This window comes from Phasianus colchicus, chromosome 24 (assembly GCF_987193195.1).
Source record: "Phasianus colchicus chromosome 24, bPhaCol1.hap1.1, whole genome shotgun sequence".
Classification (NCBI taxonomy): domain Eukaryota; kingdom Metazoa; phylum Chordata; class Aves; order Galliformes; family Phasianidae; genus Phasianus; species Phasianus colchicus.
This window is the reverse complement of record NC_143459.1, coordinates 3,087,450-3,102,649: the sequence shown is the minus strand read 5'-3', so window position 1 is coordinate 3,102,649 and position 15,200 is coordinate 3,087,450. Positions and strand designations below refer to the sequence as shown.

At 57.3% G+C, this 15,200-nt stretch overlaps 1 protein-coding gene and 1 long non-coding RNA gene across 5 annotated transcripts; one reads left to right on the top strand and one right to left on the bottom strand.

Annotated features, from left to right (window-relative positions):
• Positions 1 to 3,789: 3,789 nt before the first annotated feature.
• OPRD1 (opioid receptor delta 1) lies at positions 3,790 to 11,565 on the top strand. 4 transcript variants are annotated; one of them, XM_090124203.1, is made up of 3 exons: positions 3,790 to 4,114; positions 7,403 to 7,752; positions 8,353 to 11,565. In XM_090124203.1, exons 1-3 carry the CDS (start codon positions 3,909 to 3,911, stop codon positions 8,883 to 8,885), a joined length of 1,089 nt encoding a protein of 362 aa, XP_089980329.1. In that variant the 5' UTR covers positions 3,790 to 3,908; the 3' UTR covers positions 8,886 to 11,565. The 4 variants fall into 4 exon arrangements, with proteins under 4 accessions (XP_089980329.1, XP_089980328.1, XP_089980327.1 ...); XM_090124202.1 differs by having other exon boundaries at positions 8,350 to 11,565; XM_090124201.1 differs by having other exon boundaries at positions 3,790 to 4,129.
• A 373-nt stretch (positions 11,566 to 11,938) lies between these two features.
• Positions 11,939 to 14,407, bottom strand: LOC149915125 (uncharacterized). Its single transcript, XR_016459793.1, has 3 exons — positions 14,263 to 14,407; positions 13,102 to 13,169; positions 11,939 to 12,025 (listed from the first exon to the last, which is right to left on the bottom strand). It is a non-coding gene; the product is annotated as an uncharacterized LOC149915125 (long non-coding RNA).
• Between the last annotated feature and the right edge of the window lie 793 nt (positions 14,408 to 15,200).

Sequence of the window (15,200 nt, the reverse complement as noted above, 5' to 3'; positions counted from 1 at the left end):
CCAACACGGGGCTGCACCATCCAGCAGCCACCCTGCCTTCCGAATCCAGCTCAGAAACAGCTCGTCCTGCAGCAAACCCATTACCCGCAGCAGCCGATTTGCTCCGAGTCTGGCAGGGTCAGCAAGCGCCAAGGCTGCAAACGTTAATTAATTGCACTCTGCAAAGCAGCCTGGCCTTGCAGGGTGTGTAATTAGGGAGTTAACCGCCGCTGCTAGAGGGTTGTGGAGCTGAGCTCCTGCTTTTGGTGGGGGGGGGTGGGGGTGGGGTTGGTTTGGGGTTGCTGCCCTGCGGTCCCAATGTCACCTGCTGGGCCGGCACCACCTCGCTGCCCCCCACCTGGCAGCAGGACGTGGCATTTCCCGAGGGCAGAGAGCTGAGTGCGTGCGGAGCGGAACTGCTGGCGAAGGGCGATGAGGAGCCGCGGAGCCTCGGGGGGAATCGTGCGCTGATGCTCTTACAGCGCTGCCGCCGCCGCCGTGACTCATCCCGGCCCGCCGAGGATGCGCTTGGATACGGAGGAAAGGAGAAGCACAAGGAGAGAGAATAATTGCTCTGCTCCGAAGGCACCTCCGCTATGGAGAGGGAAATTCGACCCCCTGTCGAATTCCCGTGGCTCCAACCCCACGGCCACGTGCTGCCGGCCCAGAGCCACCTCCCCCAGTGCCACCACCCCTCCTCCTGGCACAGACACGCTGCCCCAGAGCAGCATCCAGAGCCTGAGCCCTCTGTGTGAAGACTCTTTTCCCAGTGTCCAACCTGCAGTCTGCCCCGCTGCAACTGGAGACAGTTCATCCAGGAGATGGGTTGGTAGAACTGTCCTGCATCCATGGACACTGCTCTGCACCTACATCTGTGGGTACTGCTCCTGTATCAATGGGTTCCACCCCTACATGTGTGGATACAAATCCTACATCCATGGGTAACGTCCCTACATCCCTGGGTACCATCCCTATGTCCATGGGTACCACCCCTACATCTATGGGTACCACCTCTACATCCCTGGGTACCACCCCTACATCCCTGGGTACCACCTCTACATCCATGGGTACCACCTCTACATCCCTGGGTACCACCCCTATGTCCATGGGTGCCACCCTACATCCTTAGGTGTCACTCCTACATCTATAGATACCACTCCTGCATCCATGGGTACAGCTCTTACATCCATGGGAATCACCCCTACATCCATGGGCATCACTCTTGCATCCACAGGTGTCACTCCTGCATCCATGGGTATCATTCCTACACCTATAGGTACCACTCCTATATCTGTGGGTACAGCTCCTGTATCTATGGGTACCACTCCTGCATTGCATCCATTCATCTGCCCACACCCGAGCTTGGCCTTTTTGCTGCACACTGGTCATGCAACCACAGAGCCATGGAATGGGTTGGGCTGGTAGGCACCCAGCTACCTTTCTGCAGGAGGAAGGGCTAAAAAAAAAAAAGGATGAAAACCCTTGAATCAGCATCATTGCAGCTAAGCCTGTGGGTTCCCATGGCTCGCCTGTGTTGCTGGATGCATTGGAGCTACAAGAAGGGCTTTGCACATCCAACACAACCTCCCCAAACTGCTGCTGCTGTTAAAGCCAACCGGGACTGCTGGTGCTCCACATTTCTGCCCAAACACAAATCACAGCCAAACACTCCCGTGCTCTGACTTCCCCTTCTCCCAAAGCCAACCCCATCAGTGCAGGGCGAACAGCTGCAGGCACATGAATAAGTAAAGGGGAGAGCCTGGAGTGTGGGGTGGGAAATGGGATGGGAACAGAGCGCAGCTCGACGGGAGAGCAGTGGGGATGGATCTGGGTTAGTGCTGACCTGAATTCCCCACATCAAAGCCCACATCCTTTCCTTCCCCGGGGGAGGTGGGTGCGTGGGCTGAGGATGCGGGGACGGAGGAGCCACAGCTGAGCATCCTCGTGTCTGGGCATTGGGGTGGGGAAGCAAAAAGAAAAAGGGAATGCTGTGTATGCCTTCCCATGTGAGCAGGAGAGGGGTGAGCCGGGGGTCTGACGGGTCCCCCAGGCAATGCACGGACATACAAACCGTGTGCAGCCGTAGGGAGACAGGCACACAGCTGCGGTGATGTCCTTTGGAAGCTGTGCCTCTGCCCCCCCCCTCTGGATGTCTCGCTGCCCGATGACTCACTCCATGTGAATGCTGCAACGCATGGAAGCAGTGCAGGGGGAGAGCAGCTCCCCAAATCCGGGCAGCCTCTGCCAGTGTGCAATCAGAGCTCCATTGTCAGCCTGAGGGGAGGGAAAGGGGGGTGTGAAAATACCAAAATAAGCGACAACCAGAGAAAAACAAATCTCCCATAGGGGCTGATGGGTGCGCGGTGCTGGCGGTGCCCTGCGCCCTTCCCCGCTACGGGGCCAGGCACGATGTTGGGAGGGGTGGGGAGGGGTTTGATACCCCCTCTCTGAAGCAACCACCTTCAATTCAGACTGATTCTTACGTGTTTTTCATGGGGATGGGTTGTAGGGCAGAACCACCGATGCGTCCTGCCTCGGGGCAGGCTGGCGCTGCCTCTAGGAGGTGAGAACACCTCGGGGACACCGGCGGCATCGGTGACACCAACGCCATCTGCAACACCAATGCACCGGCAACGGGTTCCCCATGCAACCCCCCGACCCCACCGGAGGGGTAACGATGCCCAAAGCCACCGAGCGACACAGGGAAGGAGCTCAGCTGCTTTGGTTTCCCCTGACGCCGGGCTTTGTTCTCTCCCAGCAGCTGCCCCGAGAGGTAGGAGAACACTCAGAGCTGTTGACGTAGGAAAACAAACGGCGGAGCTCAGCCCGCGTTCCTCTTCAAGGCTGAGTGCCGGTGTGGGAAAGGCTCAGCGGCTGCGGAGCTCCTCAACCTCTTTCCTGCAAACCCCAAAGCATCCCGAGAGCTGAGGGGTGTGGGGTGATGTGCTGCTCCCAGCCCGGCTCCGACCCACAGCCAGAAGAGCTCTGGGGGAAGCAAATATCCCCACCAAAACGAGCTGGGCGGTGTGGGGTGCCTCCATCCCGCTGATCTCCGGGGTTCCTTACACCCCACGAGAGGAGCAGAGGTCCCCCAGCACAACCCATTGGGTTTCCAGACGTGGTGGAGCACCGATCCCATTTGGAGCCCTGATTCCATTCAGAGCTCTGACACCATTTGGAGCCCCGATCCCACGTGCAGCCCCATTCCTATGTGGAATCCCGATCCCTTTTGCAGCCCCGATCCAATTCAGATCTCCAACACCATTTGGAGCCCTGTTCCCACGTGCAGCCCCGATCCCATATGGGAAGCCCCAGCTGTTTGCCCTCCCCACCCCATTCCTTCTGCTTTCCCTTCTGCCCCCCTCCCCCCCGCCCTTCTTCCAAACAAAAGAAAACCGCATCAGTATCGCCGTGTGCACCGAACCCGATGTCCCCCAGCCCTGAAACCCCCCCGGGATGTTCGGAGCCCCTCAATGACTTCGGAGGAAGGCAGCAGGGAGTGGGATGGGGCAACAGGGAGCGGGTGTGGGGGTTCTGTAGGAAGATGGGGAGATGCTGCAGGAACCGGGGGAGGTCCGGGAGGGACGAGATGATGTAGGGACCGGGGTCGGAGGCAGCAGGGACACGGTGTGGGGGCGCAGCGGGAATCGAGGTGGGGGCGGCGGGGACCGGAATGGGGCAGGGACCGGGAGGAGGGATGGGCTGCGGCACAGGGCAATAAGATTCGTGCTGGGAGGGGTCTAGGATGCAGGTAGGGACCGAGGGGGGGTGCTGGGGGAGGCGGCAGAAGGCGGCAGGGCCGCCCCCGGCCCCACGTGGCTCGGGACACACGGCGGCCCTATAAGGAAACCGCGGGAGGCGGCGGAGCCGGGCGGGAGCGGGACTCGAACCCGCGGCGTTGGGTCTGAGCGGTGCGGGAGCTGCGGGGCATGGAGCTGAACACGGAACTGCCCACGGAGCCGCTCGCGGTGTGGGATAACCGCACAGCGTGGGATGTCCTGCCCAGCGGAACCGGCGGCAATGAGACGGGACCGCCGAGGACCAAAAACGCCACGTCCATCCTGATCGCCATCGTCATCACCGCGCTGTACTCGGTGGTGTGCGTGGTGGGGCTGCTGGGCAACGTGTTGGTGATGTACGGCATCGTGCGGTGAGAGCGGGCACGGGGCTGCGGGAGGGCGTGCAACGTCGTGAGCGTGGGGTACGAGCGTGTAAAAGGTGTAAGAGCGCGCGGGGGGTGAGCGTGCGCTGAGTGTGAGAGCAGCACGGCTGTGTGTTGTGCTCGAGGTGACCGCAGGAGTGCGGCTGGGTGTGCGCCGGGTGCGGTGAGCCCAGCGGGAGCTCTGAGCTGGGTGTGATGCGGCCACGTGTGAGCACACACGTGTGTGCAAGGCGCAGGGGTGAGAGGGGATGCAGAGATAGAGCAGCTGTGTGCGTGTGAAGCAGCACGGGGGTGCGGGAGGTGGTATCCGGGGGTCCCATTCCCGTCCCTCCTGCAGGCACGCTGTAGGATCCTCTTGCTGCCCTTCATGGCTGGGTGGGACCACAGAGAGCCATGCGTGTCCCCCCCTGTTCATGCAGAACGGGGCAGCTCTGTGGACCACAGGAGCCCTGCCAGCAGCTGGGGGTTGTGTGGGATTCCCCATTTTGTCCCATTTCCCCTCCAATCCCAACACTTCCATCGCACGGGGTCAGCGGCGTGACCTTCCCACCTGGCTCCTGGGGCCCCCAAAATCAGTGGTGTGAGAAGGAACGGCATGCAAACAATACGCCAAAGCTCAGAGGAGGGACAGCATCACCCTGTGGATGATGTGGAACAAAGGCAGCTCCTTCCTGCAGCCCTGTGCCGGGCAGGGGGCACAGACACAGCACCAGCAGGAGTTTTTCACCCACTCAAAGCAGCTGTACAGTTGACCCTGGAAAGAAAAAAGCAGAAATCAAGGGGAAGCACGCAGTGAGGGATGCACATGGTCAGCCCCCTTCTGCTGCCTGAGGCAGGGACGGCATTTTGAGATAGAAAAAGCCTGAATGTGCAAACAGCATCCTTGTCAGCAAACTCATATGGTCACCTAATTGCTGCCCGTGCTTAACGAACGCAGCCTGGTGCAGCAGCCAGAGCACATAGCCACGGTTTCAGGGCCCCCACTCCCTGACCCAGATGCTGTATCTCTGGGGGATGGGTGTGCATTGTCCTCTGAGCCCCTCTGATGGTTCTTGGAGGGCTTCTCTGGGGTTTGTTGCATGAGGTGGGGGCTCAGGCTCGCAAAACTGAAGGTCTCAAAGCTTTTGGCATCTGTGTGCATTCAGCAGAATGCAGGCTAAGGACAGAGCAGTTTGCTATATGGGTGGGTTGCTCTGTGTTGGGTAGGATTTGTAGGGGGAAAGCTGCACGGGATGGGGCTGTCAGTGGGATTGCAAGCACAGTTTGGATCCAGATCCCTCTGCAGGGGTGTTAGTGGCTGGAGTGCACCAGCAGGACTTGGGGACATGGGGACCCAGGGACATGGAAACACGGGGACCCCATTCCCCAGTGTGCTGTGGATGCTGGTGAGTGAGCCCATGGACCCTGTGCACAGCCCAACACCTCCACCCCTCCACCCTGGAGCCCATCCAAGCCAAAACCCAAAGCCCAGTGCAGCCAAAACGGGAGCCCACATCCAGCACCCGGCCACCCCCCAACAGATCGCATTGTCTGCAGTGTTTAAGCCCCCCTCCAGAAGCACTGGTGGCACTGGCAGCCTGGAGGGGATGCTCACCACACTGGACCCCCACCCTGGGCTGAATCCTTCCCCAAAACCCTCTGGAGGAGGGGGCACATCTGGCAGCAGCTGCAGAAGCGCTTACCCAGCACTGTGCTGCGCAGCCCGAGTCACACATTTGTCCTCTTTGTGCAAAAAAAGCAGAGATCAAAGAAGTGTGAATCTACCTGGAATGGCTATTTTTAACCTGGGTGAGGCAAAACAAAAACTGACAGCAAACAGAAATCCTCGGGTTTTTGTTTAACCCAGAAGGAGATGTGGCTGAAACGTGCGTTCACCTAAGAGCAATGGCACGGGAAAGGGAAATGTCTCAAGGAAATTTCAAATTCATTTTGTGCTTAAAGAGCAAATTCAAATTAGATGTTCTTCTCCCCCGCCCTCCCCCAGGCAAGGGGCTGCAGCAGGAATGTGCTCCCTGCTGTGCAGAGCCCCATTTCTGCAGCTCCATCTCTGACAGCGCAAACCTGGGGCTGCACCCCCCCTCCCAGTGGGGTCTTGTGGTGGATGGTTGAGAAAGCCAAAGGAAACAGAGCCCTGTCTCGCCCCAATTTGCTCCTTGCATGATGGAGTCATTCTCTAAGCTGAGCCCCAACAACCCAAGGATCATCTCCCCCCACGCCCCAGAGCCAAATCCATCATCCACAGTGCAGCACCCTCCCCCAGTTCTCAGCCTGACCCCCTATGGATGCTTTATCCACTCACAGAGATGCTTTGCTAATCAATTAGGGGGCACCTCAATGAGCTGGGGGCTGCAGAGGATGCTCTGAGGTATGGGGCTGCCTGGAAAGGAGCACATGGAGGGGATGGAGCTGCAAGCACAGCCCTGACCCCAGCACCCCACAAACAACCCAGTGGCCTCCCTGAGCACTGAGACCTTTGGGGACCTTCAGCTCTCAGCACCGGGTCCAGGCACTGCTCCTATCACGATGTGATGAGGACCAGAGCTGGCGTGCTAGCAGCAGAGCCAATGTCCCCACGTCCCTGTGCCATGCGTGGGGCCAGGCTTCCCCAAAGGCTCCCGTGGAGCAGCTCTGGCCATGCTGATGCTGCTGCTCCCAGCTGGGCTCTTTCCGGGGTAATCGATCCAATTTCTGCAAGGAAACTCGACAGGGAAGCAGGCTGGATAATCACGATTTACTGGGTGGAAAATCAGATAGAGGAGGTTTCAGGAGGTAAAGGACATTGTGCAACCGATTCGGGGAAATGGAGTAAATCGATTTAATTGGAAAAGAGACTTATTTGAAAAAGCTCTTCGGAGTTGCTTTGATCTCCAAGTAGAGGCAGGCAGATGAATGAGTGTTGTTTCCCTGGCCAGGCATGTGGGAGAGGCTCCTTTGGCTTCACCCAACGCAGCAGCAAGTCCCCAGCCCTTCCCCACATGAGCACATAGAATCGTTACAGTTGGAAAAGATCCACTAAGATCATCCAGTCCGATCTCAGCCCATCCCACCGTGCCCACTCATAGAATCATGGAGTCATTCAGGTTGGAAAAGACCTCCAAGATCCCCAACTCCAACCCCAACCCAACCCCACCACCGTCCCCCTCAGTGCCACGTTTGCTCAGCAACTCACTCCACCCCGCTCAAATTCAATAGGAAACCAAACCAGAAGGATTTCTGGTTCCCTGAGCACCCGCCAGCCCCCACCTCTGCCCTCCCCTTCAGGTACACCAAGATGAAGACGGCCACCAACATCTACATCTTCAACCTGGCGCTGGCCGACGCGTTGGCCACCAGCACGCTGCCCTTCCAGAGCGCCAAGTACCTGATGGAGACCTGGCCTTTTGGGGAGCTGCTCTGCAAGCTCGTGCTCTCCATCGACTACTACAACATGTTCACCAGCATCTTCACCCTCACCATGATGAGCGTGGACCGTTACGTGGCCGTGTGTCACCCGGTCAAGGCGCTGGATTTCCGCACACCGGCCAAAGCCAAGGTCATCAACGTCTGCATCTGGGTGCTCTCCTCTGTCATTGGGGTGCCCATCATGGTCATGGCAGTCACCAAGTCGAAAGGCAAGTGGGCTTTTGAGGAAAGGTCCCATCTGTGCTTCCTGGGGTGACCCTACTGAGCCACTTGGTCCTGTCCGTGTTTGTGCTCCGTTGGTGGTCATCCCTCAATCGTGATCATGGTGGAAAACCAGCATGGTGCTGTTTTCCACTTTGGTTGCAGAGGTTGGAAACAGTCCCAGGTGTTCACTGTTGGGGTGCAGAACAGGTGCCAATGCCCAGTGCTTGGGGTATAATGGGTATACTGGTTATATCGTGAGGTCCCCAGTGAGTCTGCAGCTCCCGTTTGGTGGCTGCTGGCAGAAATCTGGGCATCCTGCAGAAGCAATCAGCTTCAATGGAAGGTGACATGGGGATGTGCCCGCCGCAGGGGCTGGGATGCTGCAGAAGGCCCTGCAGGGAACGATCCCCTGTTTGGTGGCACCTCCTGCATCCCACAGGCACCCCAAAAAGCTCCAGGGGAATGAGCAATGAGATGGCACGTGGGCATGCATCTCCTGGTGGTTTTAGCACGGATGGAGATGCTCTGCCACCACGGAGCAGAAGCATTCAGTTCCCAGCAGACCCTCCATCTGCTCTCCCTTGTTTTAATCCCTCTTCTAGCAGATGGAACGGTGCTGTGCACGCTGCAGTTCCCCGACCCTCCCATCTACTGGGACACGGTGACCAAAATCTGCGTCTTCATCTTCGCCTTCATGGTGCCCATCCTGGTCATCACCATCTGCTATGGGCTGATGATCCTGCGCCTGAAAAGCGTCCGTCTGCTCTCAGGCTCCAAGGAGAAGGACCGCAACCTGCGGCGCATCACCCGCATGGTGCTGGTGGTGGTGGCAGCCTTCATCATCTGCTGGACGCCCATCCACATCTTCGTCATCGTCTGGACGCTGGTGGACATCGACAAGAAGAATCCCTACGTGGTGGCCAGCCTGCACTTCTGCATCGCTCTGGGTTACACCAACAGCAGCCTCAACCCCGTCCTCTACGCTTTCCTGGATGAAAACTTCAAGAGGTGTTTCCGTGAGTTCTGCCTGCCCTTCCGAGCCCGTGTGGAGCAGAACAGCTTCTCCAGAGCTCGGAACACCACGCGGGAGCGCGTCTCCACCTGCGCCCCATCGGACGGCCGCGGCCAGCCGGCATGACTAGGCGTGGGGGAGCAGCGGGGTGCTGGGGATGAGCCACGCTCAGAGGTCACCCAGGAGACCACCACAGAGCTTTAGCCCTGCTGGGACTGAATGCAGACAGACTGCACAGAGTTTTCTTTTTGGTGAGGCTCATTGAGCCATAAGAGGACGCCCATTGCGCACGTAGGGTTTGGGCTGTCTTTCTGCCTGTGGAAAACACATTTGTGAGCAGTGGTTTACTGGAGACCTCCAAGCCAACTCTGGCCCCAGAGAGGACTTTTGAGTTGATATTATTGCTGTGTTATTGGGATCTCACTGGCAACCCTGCCCACGGGTGCAAAGCTGGCGATGCAGGCGCAGCATCCCCAGCCCAACCCCATAGCAACGCTGCATTCCTGCATCCCACAGGGCAGCTCCCATCCGTCTGCTGCCAGAGACAGCCAGCCCGAGGAAGATCTCATTACGGAGCAATTGGTGGGGACTTGAGGAGTTTCTCGCAGCGCTAACGCGATTAGGGCGGCGCATCCATCCCTCGTCCTCTCCAGCACTGACAGTTTATGCACTCGCAGCCATGCGAGGCAGAGCCCAGCCCAGGGTTGGGGTTTTGTGCTCAGCCCAGCCCAGGGTTGGGGTTTTGTGCTCAGCACCACATGGATGGACGCCCCCATTCCCCAGCAGCACCTCGATGGCAGCGCATCCTGCAGCAGCCATCAGCCCCGGGGCTCTGCACTGCATTACCACCGCTAAACAGGGACAGATGCATCCCTGGTGTCTCTGACCTTCCGTCCCCTCCACCTCCTGCAGCAGCTCTGTGCCCATGAAGTCACACAGCCCACGGAGGATGGGGCTCAGAAGGAGCACTAATGGCTTTTATTGGACAAATTGATGGTGCTGGAGGAAGCAGGCGGGCGCGCGGGTGCACCTGGGGCACGTGGGCTGGAAGGAGAGGCTGCCTCCTGGCTCTGGTTTTTTTCCAGTTGCATCAATTGAGCCTAATGAAGGTCATTACCTCTCCACACCAGCCTTACCTTGCTGCAGAGCTGCTGGGAATTGCAGCCTGCCCTTTTGCAAGGCAGAGCTGACGAGGCAACAGAGACCAATTCCTTCTTCAAAGGGCCAAATGGAGCAAAATTTTGGATCTCAAACCAAGGACCATTGGGGCACCCTCGCAATCTGTCTGCAGTGCATCCCTCCCACCTGAGCAACACCTCAGCACTGCAATGCTTTGTCTGCTTGTGCCTCCCTCTGGGCTGGGCGTCAGCCCCGTGTGGGATTTGGGGTGTCCTGAAGGTTGTGCCTGTATGGTTGGGCTGTCCTTGTATGGTTGGGCTGTCCCTGTAGGGTTGGGGCATCCTGGAGGGTTGGGATGTCCCTGTAGGGTTGGGGTGTCCGAGTAGGATTGGGATGTTTCTGTAGGATTGGGCTGTCCCTGTAGGGTTAGAATGTCCCTGTAGGATTGGGGTGTTCTACAGGATTGGGATGTCCTGCAGGATGGGGATGTGCCTGTATGATTGGGCTGTTCTTGTGCCGTTGGGATGTCCCTGTAGGGTTAGAATGCCCCTGTAGGATTGGCGTGTTCTACAGGATTGGGATGTCCTGCAGGGTTGGGGTGTCCATGTAAGACTGGGGTGTCTCTGCAGGGTTAGAATGCCCCTGTAGGATTGGGGTATCCTACAGGATTGGGATGTCCTGCAGGGTTGGGATATCTCTGTAGAACTGGGATGTCCTGTGTGGTTGGGGCATCCTGCAGGCTTGTGATGTCCTGCAGGGTTAGAATGTCCCTGTAGGATTGGGATGTCCTGTGGGATTGTAATATCCCTGTAGGGTTGAAGTATCCCTGTAGAATTGGGATGTCTTGTTGGGCTGGGATGTCCTGGTGTGGTATCCCTGAAGGACTGGGATGTCCCATAGGGTTGGGATGTCTCTGTAGGTTTGAGATGTCCTGTGGGGTTGCAGTGACACAGGACTGGGGTGTCCCTGCAGGGTTAGAATGTCCATATAGGATTGGTGTGTTCCTGGAGTGCTGGGATGTTCCTGCAGACTTGGAATGCCCCTGTAGGATTGAGATGTCCTGTAGGGTTGGGGTGTCCCTGTGAGGTTGAGGATCCCCTGTAGGATTGGGGTGTGCTGTAGGGTTGGGGTGTCCCTGTGTGGTTGGGATGTCCCGGATGATTGGGGTGACCCTGTGTGATTGAGGAGCCCTGGGTACTGCAGCACAAGGGACACAGGGGGGGGGAGGTGACCCCACCACCACAGCTCCATCCACGAGGCCACAGTGCTGAGGACCATTTCCCACCCCACAGGGCCCCGCCGTTCTCTCAGCCTGCTGGAAAATGTGCTGCAGTGCCCTTAAAGTGGGTTAAAAGGCTCTTGGTCATTATTTTTTAAACTCACCCACGCTTGGAGCCCAAGGATGCAAGAGGAGAAACAGAAAGCAGAGGAGAAAACTTAACCCTGCTTCCACCCCCAGCCAGGATGCTCACGGGGAGGGCACTCTGCACACTTATACATTATATATATGTACATGGCTCTATCTATAGGCAGACCCCACGTCCCCATCCCTGTCCCCACTGCTGTGTTCCCAGGGATGGCACCGCTGCCCCCAGCCCTCATCACTCGGTGGCATCGCTGTACCTTCGGGGAAATAAGAGAGCCAAGAGCTTCCAGCGCTGCTTCCATTCCCCAGAGCTGAAAACGAGAGGGGATGCTTTGGGGGGGAGGGAAGGAAGGGGGGGGATGGGGAGGGTCTGTGCCCCCCCAGGGCTGCCGTATGGGGGGGATCTGAGCGCACGGTGGCACCGACGGGTCCCTCTGTGCTCATTATTGCAGCGCAGCACCCAGCCCCGGCCCGAGTAATCTAAATGCAAATGAGGATTTAGCGCAGAAGCGAATGGAAACGGGCGTCGGAGCCCGCACTGAACGAGACGTTGGGTTTGTTTGTTTTTTTTTCCAAGCCTTTATCGCTTTCTGTCACCTCAGTGGGCTCAGAGGTGGGGAGCAGCAGAGCCCGGCGGTCCCGCAGCCCTATGGGGGGGATCGGGGGGTGCGGAGGTGTTGATGGAGGAGCAGAAGCAGAAGGGATGCAGCGATGCCACAGCCCTGAACGGTGCTTCCCCACGTGCACCCAGAAGGCAATTCCAGAGAACAGCATCTGCAACCTGAGGAGACGTTTGCTATTAAAAAGCTTCCTTTTTTTTTTTTCTTTTTTTTTTTTTTGCTGTTTTGTTAATTAATCCATTAAATAACGAGCCCTCATGCAGCACACTTGACTCCAACGTGTGTGATTGATGACGCGGCCGCTGGGTTCTTTGTCTGCAGCAATGCCATAATTGCATTATTACGCACGTGGCCATGACTTCGTGGTGCGGATGCAGAGCTCTCCCACCCCCCGCAGCAGCCCAGGATGCATTCCGGCTCTCAGAGACACTCCTGGCTTCACTTAGAAACCCAAATCGTCGTGAATAATGACTGAGGTTTTCCATTTCGTCTCCCTCTCTTTTCCCAGCTGCAAACCCCGCACAGCCCCAGCGAACGATGGCACAGCCGTGTGCTGGGTGTGGTGGCTGCATTCTCCCCGCTGATGCCATGCAGAGGGCTCAGGGGGGCGCTGCTGGCTGTGCACCTTCTGCTAAAACCCCTCGGTGCAATGGATGCACGTTTTGCTTTTGGATGCAAGCCCCAGCCGTGCACCAAACCCAGACCCCATGTCCACTATGGGGATGGAGAAAGGCTCACCCCCCTCTATCCTACCCCAGCGCCCAAATTCCTCCTCCTTCACCCCCCCACACAGCAAAGCCACGTTAATGAGACGTTTCCCTTTCCTCAGTTATGCTGTTTTCCTTCACCCTCCCCATCCTCGGAGGCACATCCTTCCCCAAATCCCACACGGCATCCCATTGAAGTGTCGCTCCTGCTCCCAAGACAACGCGAGTTGATTCATCGCTGCTGATAAATTTAAACCCTTTTGTTTGTGCCATTGTTCTCCCCATCCGTGTTTTCCTCTCTTTCTCAATAAAGCCCCCTCACTCTGATGAGCTCAGGCTCCTCGCTGGCTGGGGGACGTTCCCTGCCAGGAACAGGATGGGAAATGCTGGGGTTTGTTCCCAAATGACTGCAGCAGCTCTGGACTTGGGGACCACGTAGGGCAGTGGCACCAGCCCAGTGCTGCATGTGCTGCAGTTTGGCCCCAAACAGGAGCTTGGGGTGTCCAAGATGCCGAGCTCAAAGCCCTCACCTTTCATCTTTCCTAAGAACATTTGCCAACTTGTCAAGATGCAGCACCTTCACAGGGCATTATCCTCTCTGGGAGGCATTCACACCACCAAGGAATGCATCAGGAATCCAAACCCAGGCTTATTGGTGACTTAACCCAACCCAACCCCATCCCAATCCCCAAACCAAATCCCATACAACCCCATTCCATCCCAACCCCAACCCAAATCCCACCAGACCCCATTCCAATCCCAATCTCAACCCCAACCTCCTCCCATCCCAACTCAAATTCCATTCAACCGCATCCCAATCCCACTCCCAACCCAAATCCCATCTGATCCCATCCCAATTCCGACCCCAACCCATCCAGACTCCATCCCATCCCCACCCTAAATCCCACCCAAACCCACCCCAATCTCACCCCTAACCCATCCCCAACCTAAATCCCATCCAAACTCAATCCCAACTCCAATCTCATCCCATCGAACCCAAATCCATTCAACCCAATCTCACTCTGAACCCAAACCCGTCCCAATCTCCAATGTAAATCTCATTCCATCCCATCCCAATCCCATTTGATCCCATCCCAATTCCAACCCCAACCCATCCAGACTCCATTGCATCCCCACCCAAAATCCCATCCAAACTCAATCCCAACCCCTATCTCATCCCATTGAACTGAAATCCCATTCAATCTCATTTCAATCCCAACCCCAAACCCATCCCAATCTCCAACCTACATCTCATTCTATCCCATCCCAATCCTAACTCAAATCCCATTCAATCCCATCTGATCCCATCCCAATTCCGACCCCAACCCACCCAGACTCCATCCCATCTCCAACCTAAATCCCATCCAAACTCAATCCCAACCCCAACCTCATCCCATCGAACCAAAATCCCATTCAATCTCATTTCAATCCCAACCCCAACCTCATCCCATTGAACCAAAATCTCAATTCAATCTCATTTCAATCCCAACCCCAACCTCATCCCATTGAACCAAAATCCCAATTCAATCTCAATTCAATCCCAACCCCAAACCCATCCCAATCTCCAACCTAAATCTCATCCCATCTCACCCCAATCCCAATTCAAATCCCATCTGACCTAATTCCAACCCCAATCCCATCCCAACCCCATCAGACTGGAGCTGCATCCTTCCACCCCTGCTTCCACGCACCCTCCTTCCCAGCACAGCCCCGGAGGATCCCCACGTCTCCCTCGATTACATCCCTCCACATCTCTGAGCTATTAATAGGGGCAGTGAGGTGACGCAGGCAGACGCACATGGGAAGGAGCCACCCCAGCCCTGTGTCACAGCAGCATTGGCGGGCGCAGAGAAGGGCTGCAAAGCATAAAGGGGGAAGGGGGGGGGGGTTGCTATTTTTGTTGGAAGGGGTATAAAAATAACAGTGCTTTTCACCCACCAGGTCGTGCTGGGTGATGGAGGAGCACTAAATGGAGGGTGATGGTCCCCAGGAGCAGTGTTAGGTTGGGGTGAGCGCCGCTGGCTCAGCCTGCTGATGGTGATTTGCAGGGAATGGGCTCCTTGCAGGGCAATGAGGGATGATGCGTGGGTCCAGACACAAACCTGCTCTGTGGTGGTGGGAGAGGAGGAGCAGAGCTTCGTGCTCAGCCCCTAATTGCACCTCCAAGCTCATCCCTCCCAGCCCAAAACGTGCAGAGCAAAAGGCCATGGGCAGCGAGCCCCCCATAGCATCCCACCGAACTCCCACCCCCAGCTGGAGCCTCATTAAGGAACCTGCTCCCTAACTTAATTAACACCAAACAGACACCAGAGGTTGGGGCCACGCCACGATGCAACCCATCAGCTTCGACACTCAGCTCCAGCCTCTACCAGGATCCATTCAGCCCCAGCTCCCTGTGGTGTCAGGGACAGCGCGGGGTGAGCAGGACCCCATGGGGACCCTTCCCCTCCTCACTGCCATCCCCAGCGCTCCTCCCACTGCTGCCATCCTGCGGCCGAATCCCACAGCTGCACACATGAGCTGCGTGCAGCACCGTGTGAGGTGGCACTGCCCCCCACAGCACCCTGCCCTGCTCAACACAGAGGGAAACCCAGCACTTATCAAAACTCAATTTATTCCAAACGTTTAG

Excerpts from the sequence above, each read along its gene's own strand:
- OPRD1 (XM_031595006.2), top strand. The coding sequence starts at position 3,909 with ATGGAGCTGAACACGGAACTGCCCACGGAGCCGCTCGCGGTGTGGGAT. Across the intron at positions 4,130-7,402 it reads GTGATGTACGGCATCGTGCG|GTACACCAAGATGAAGACGG; the intron begins GTGAGAGCGGGC and ends CCTCCCCTTCAG. Across the intron at positions 7,753-8,349 it reads GGCAGTCACCAAGTCGAAAG|CAGATGGAACGGTGCTGTGC; the intron begins GCAAGTGGGCTT and ends TCCCTCTTCTAG.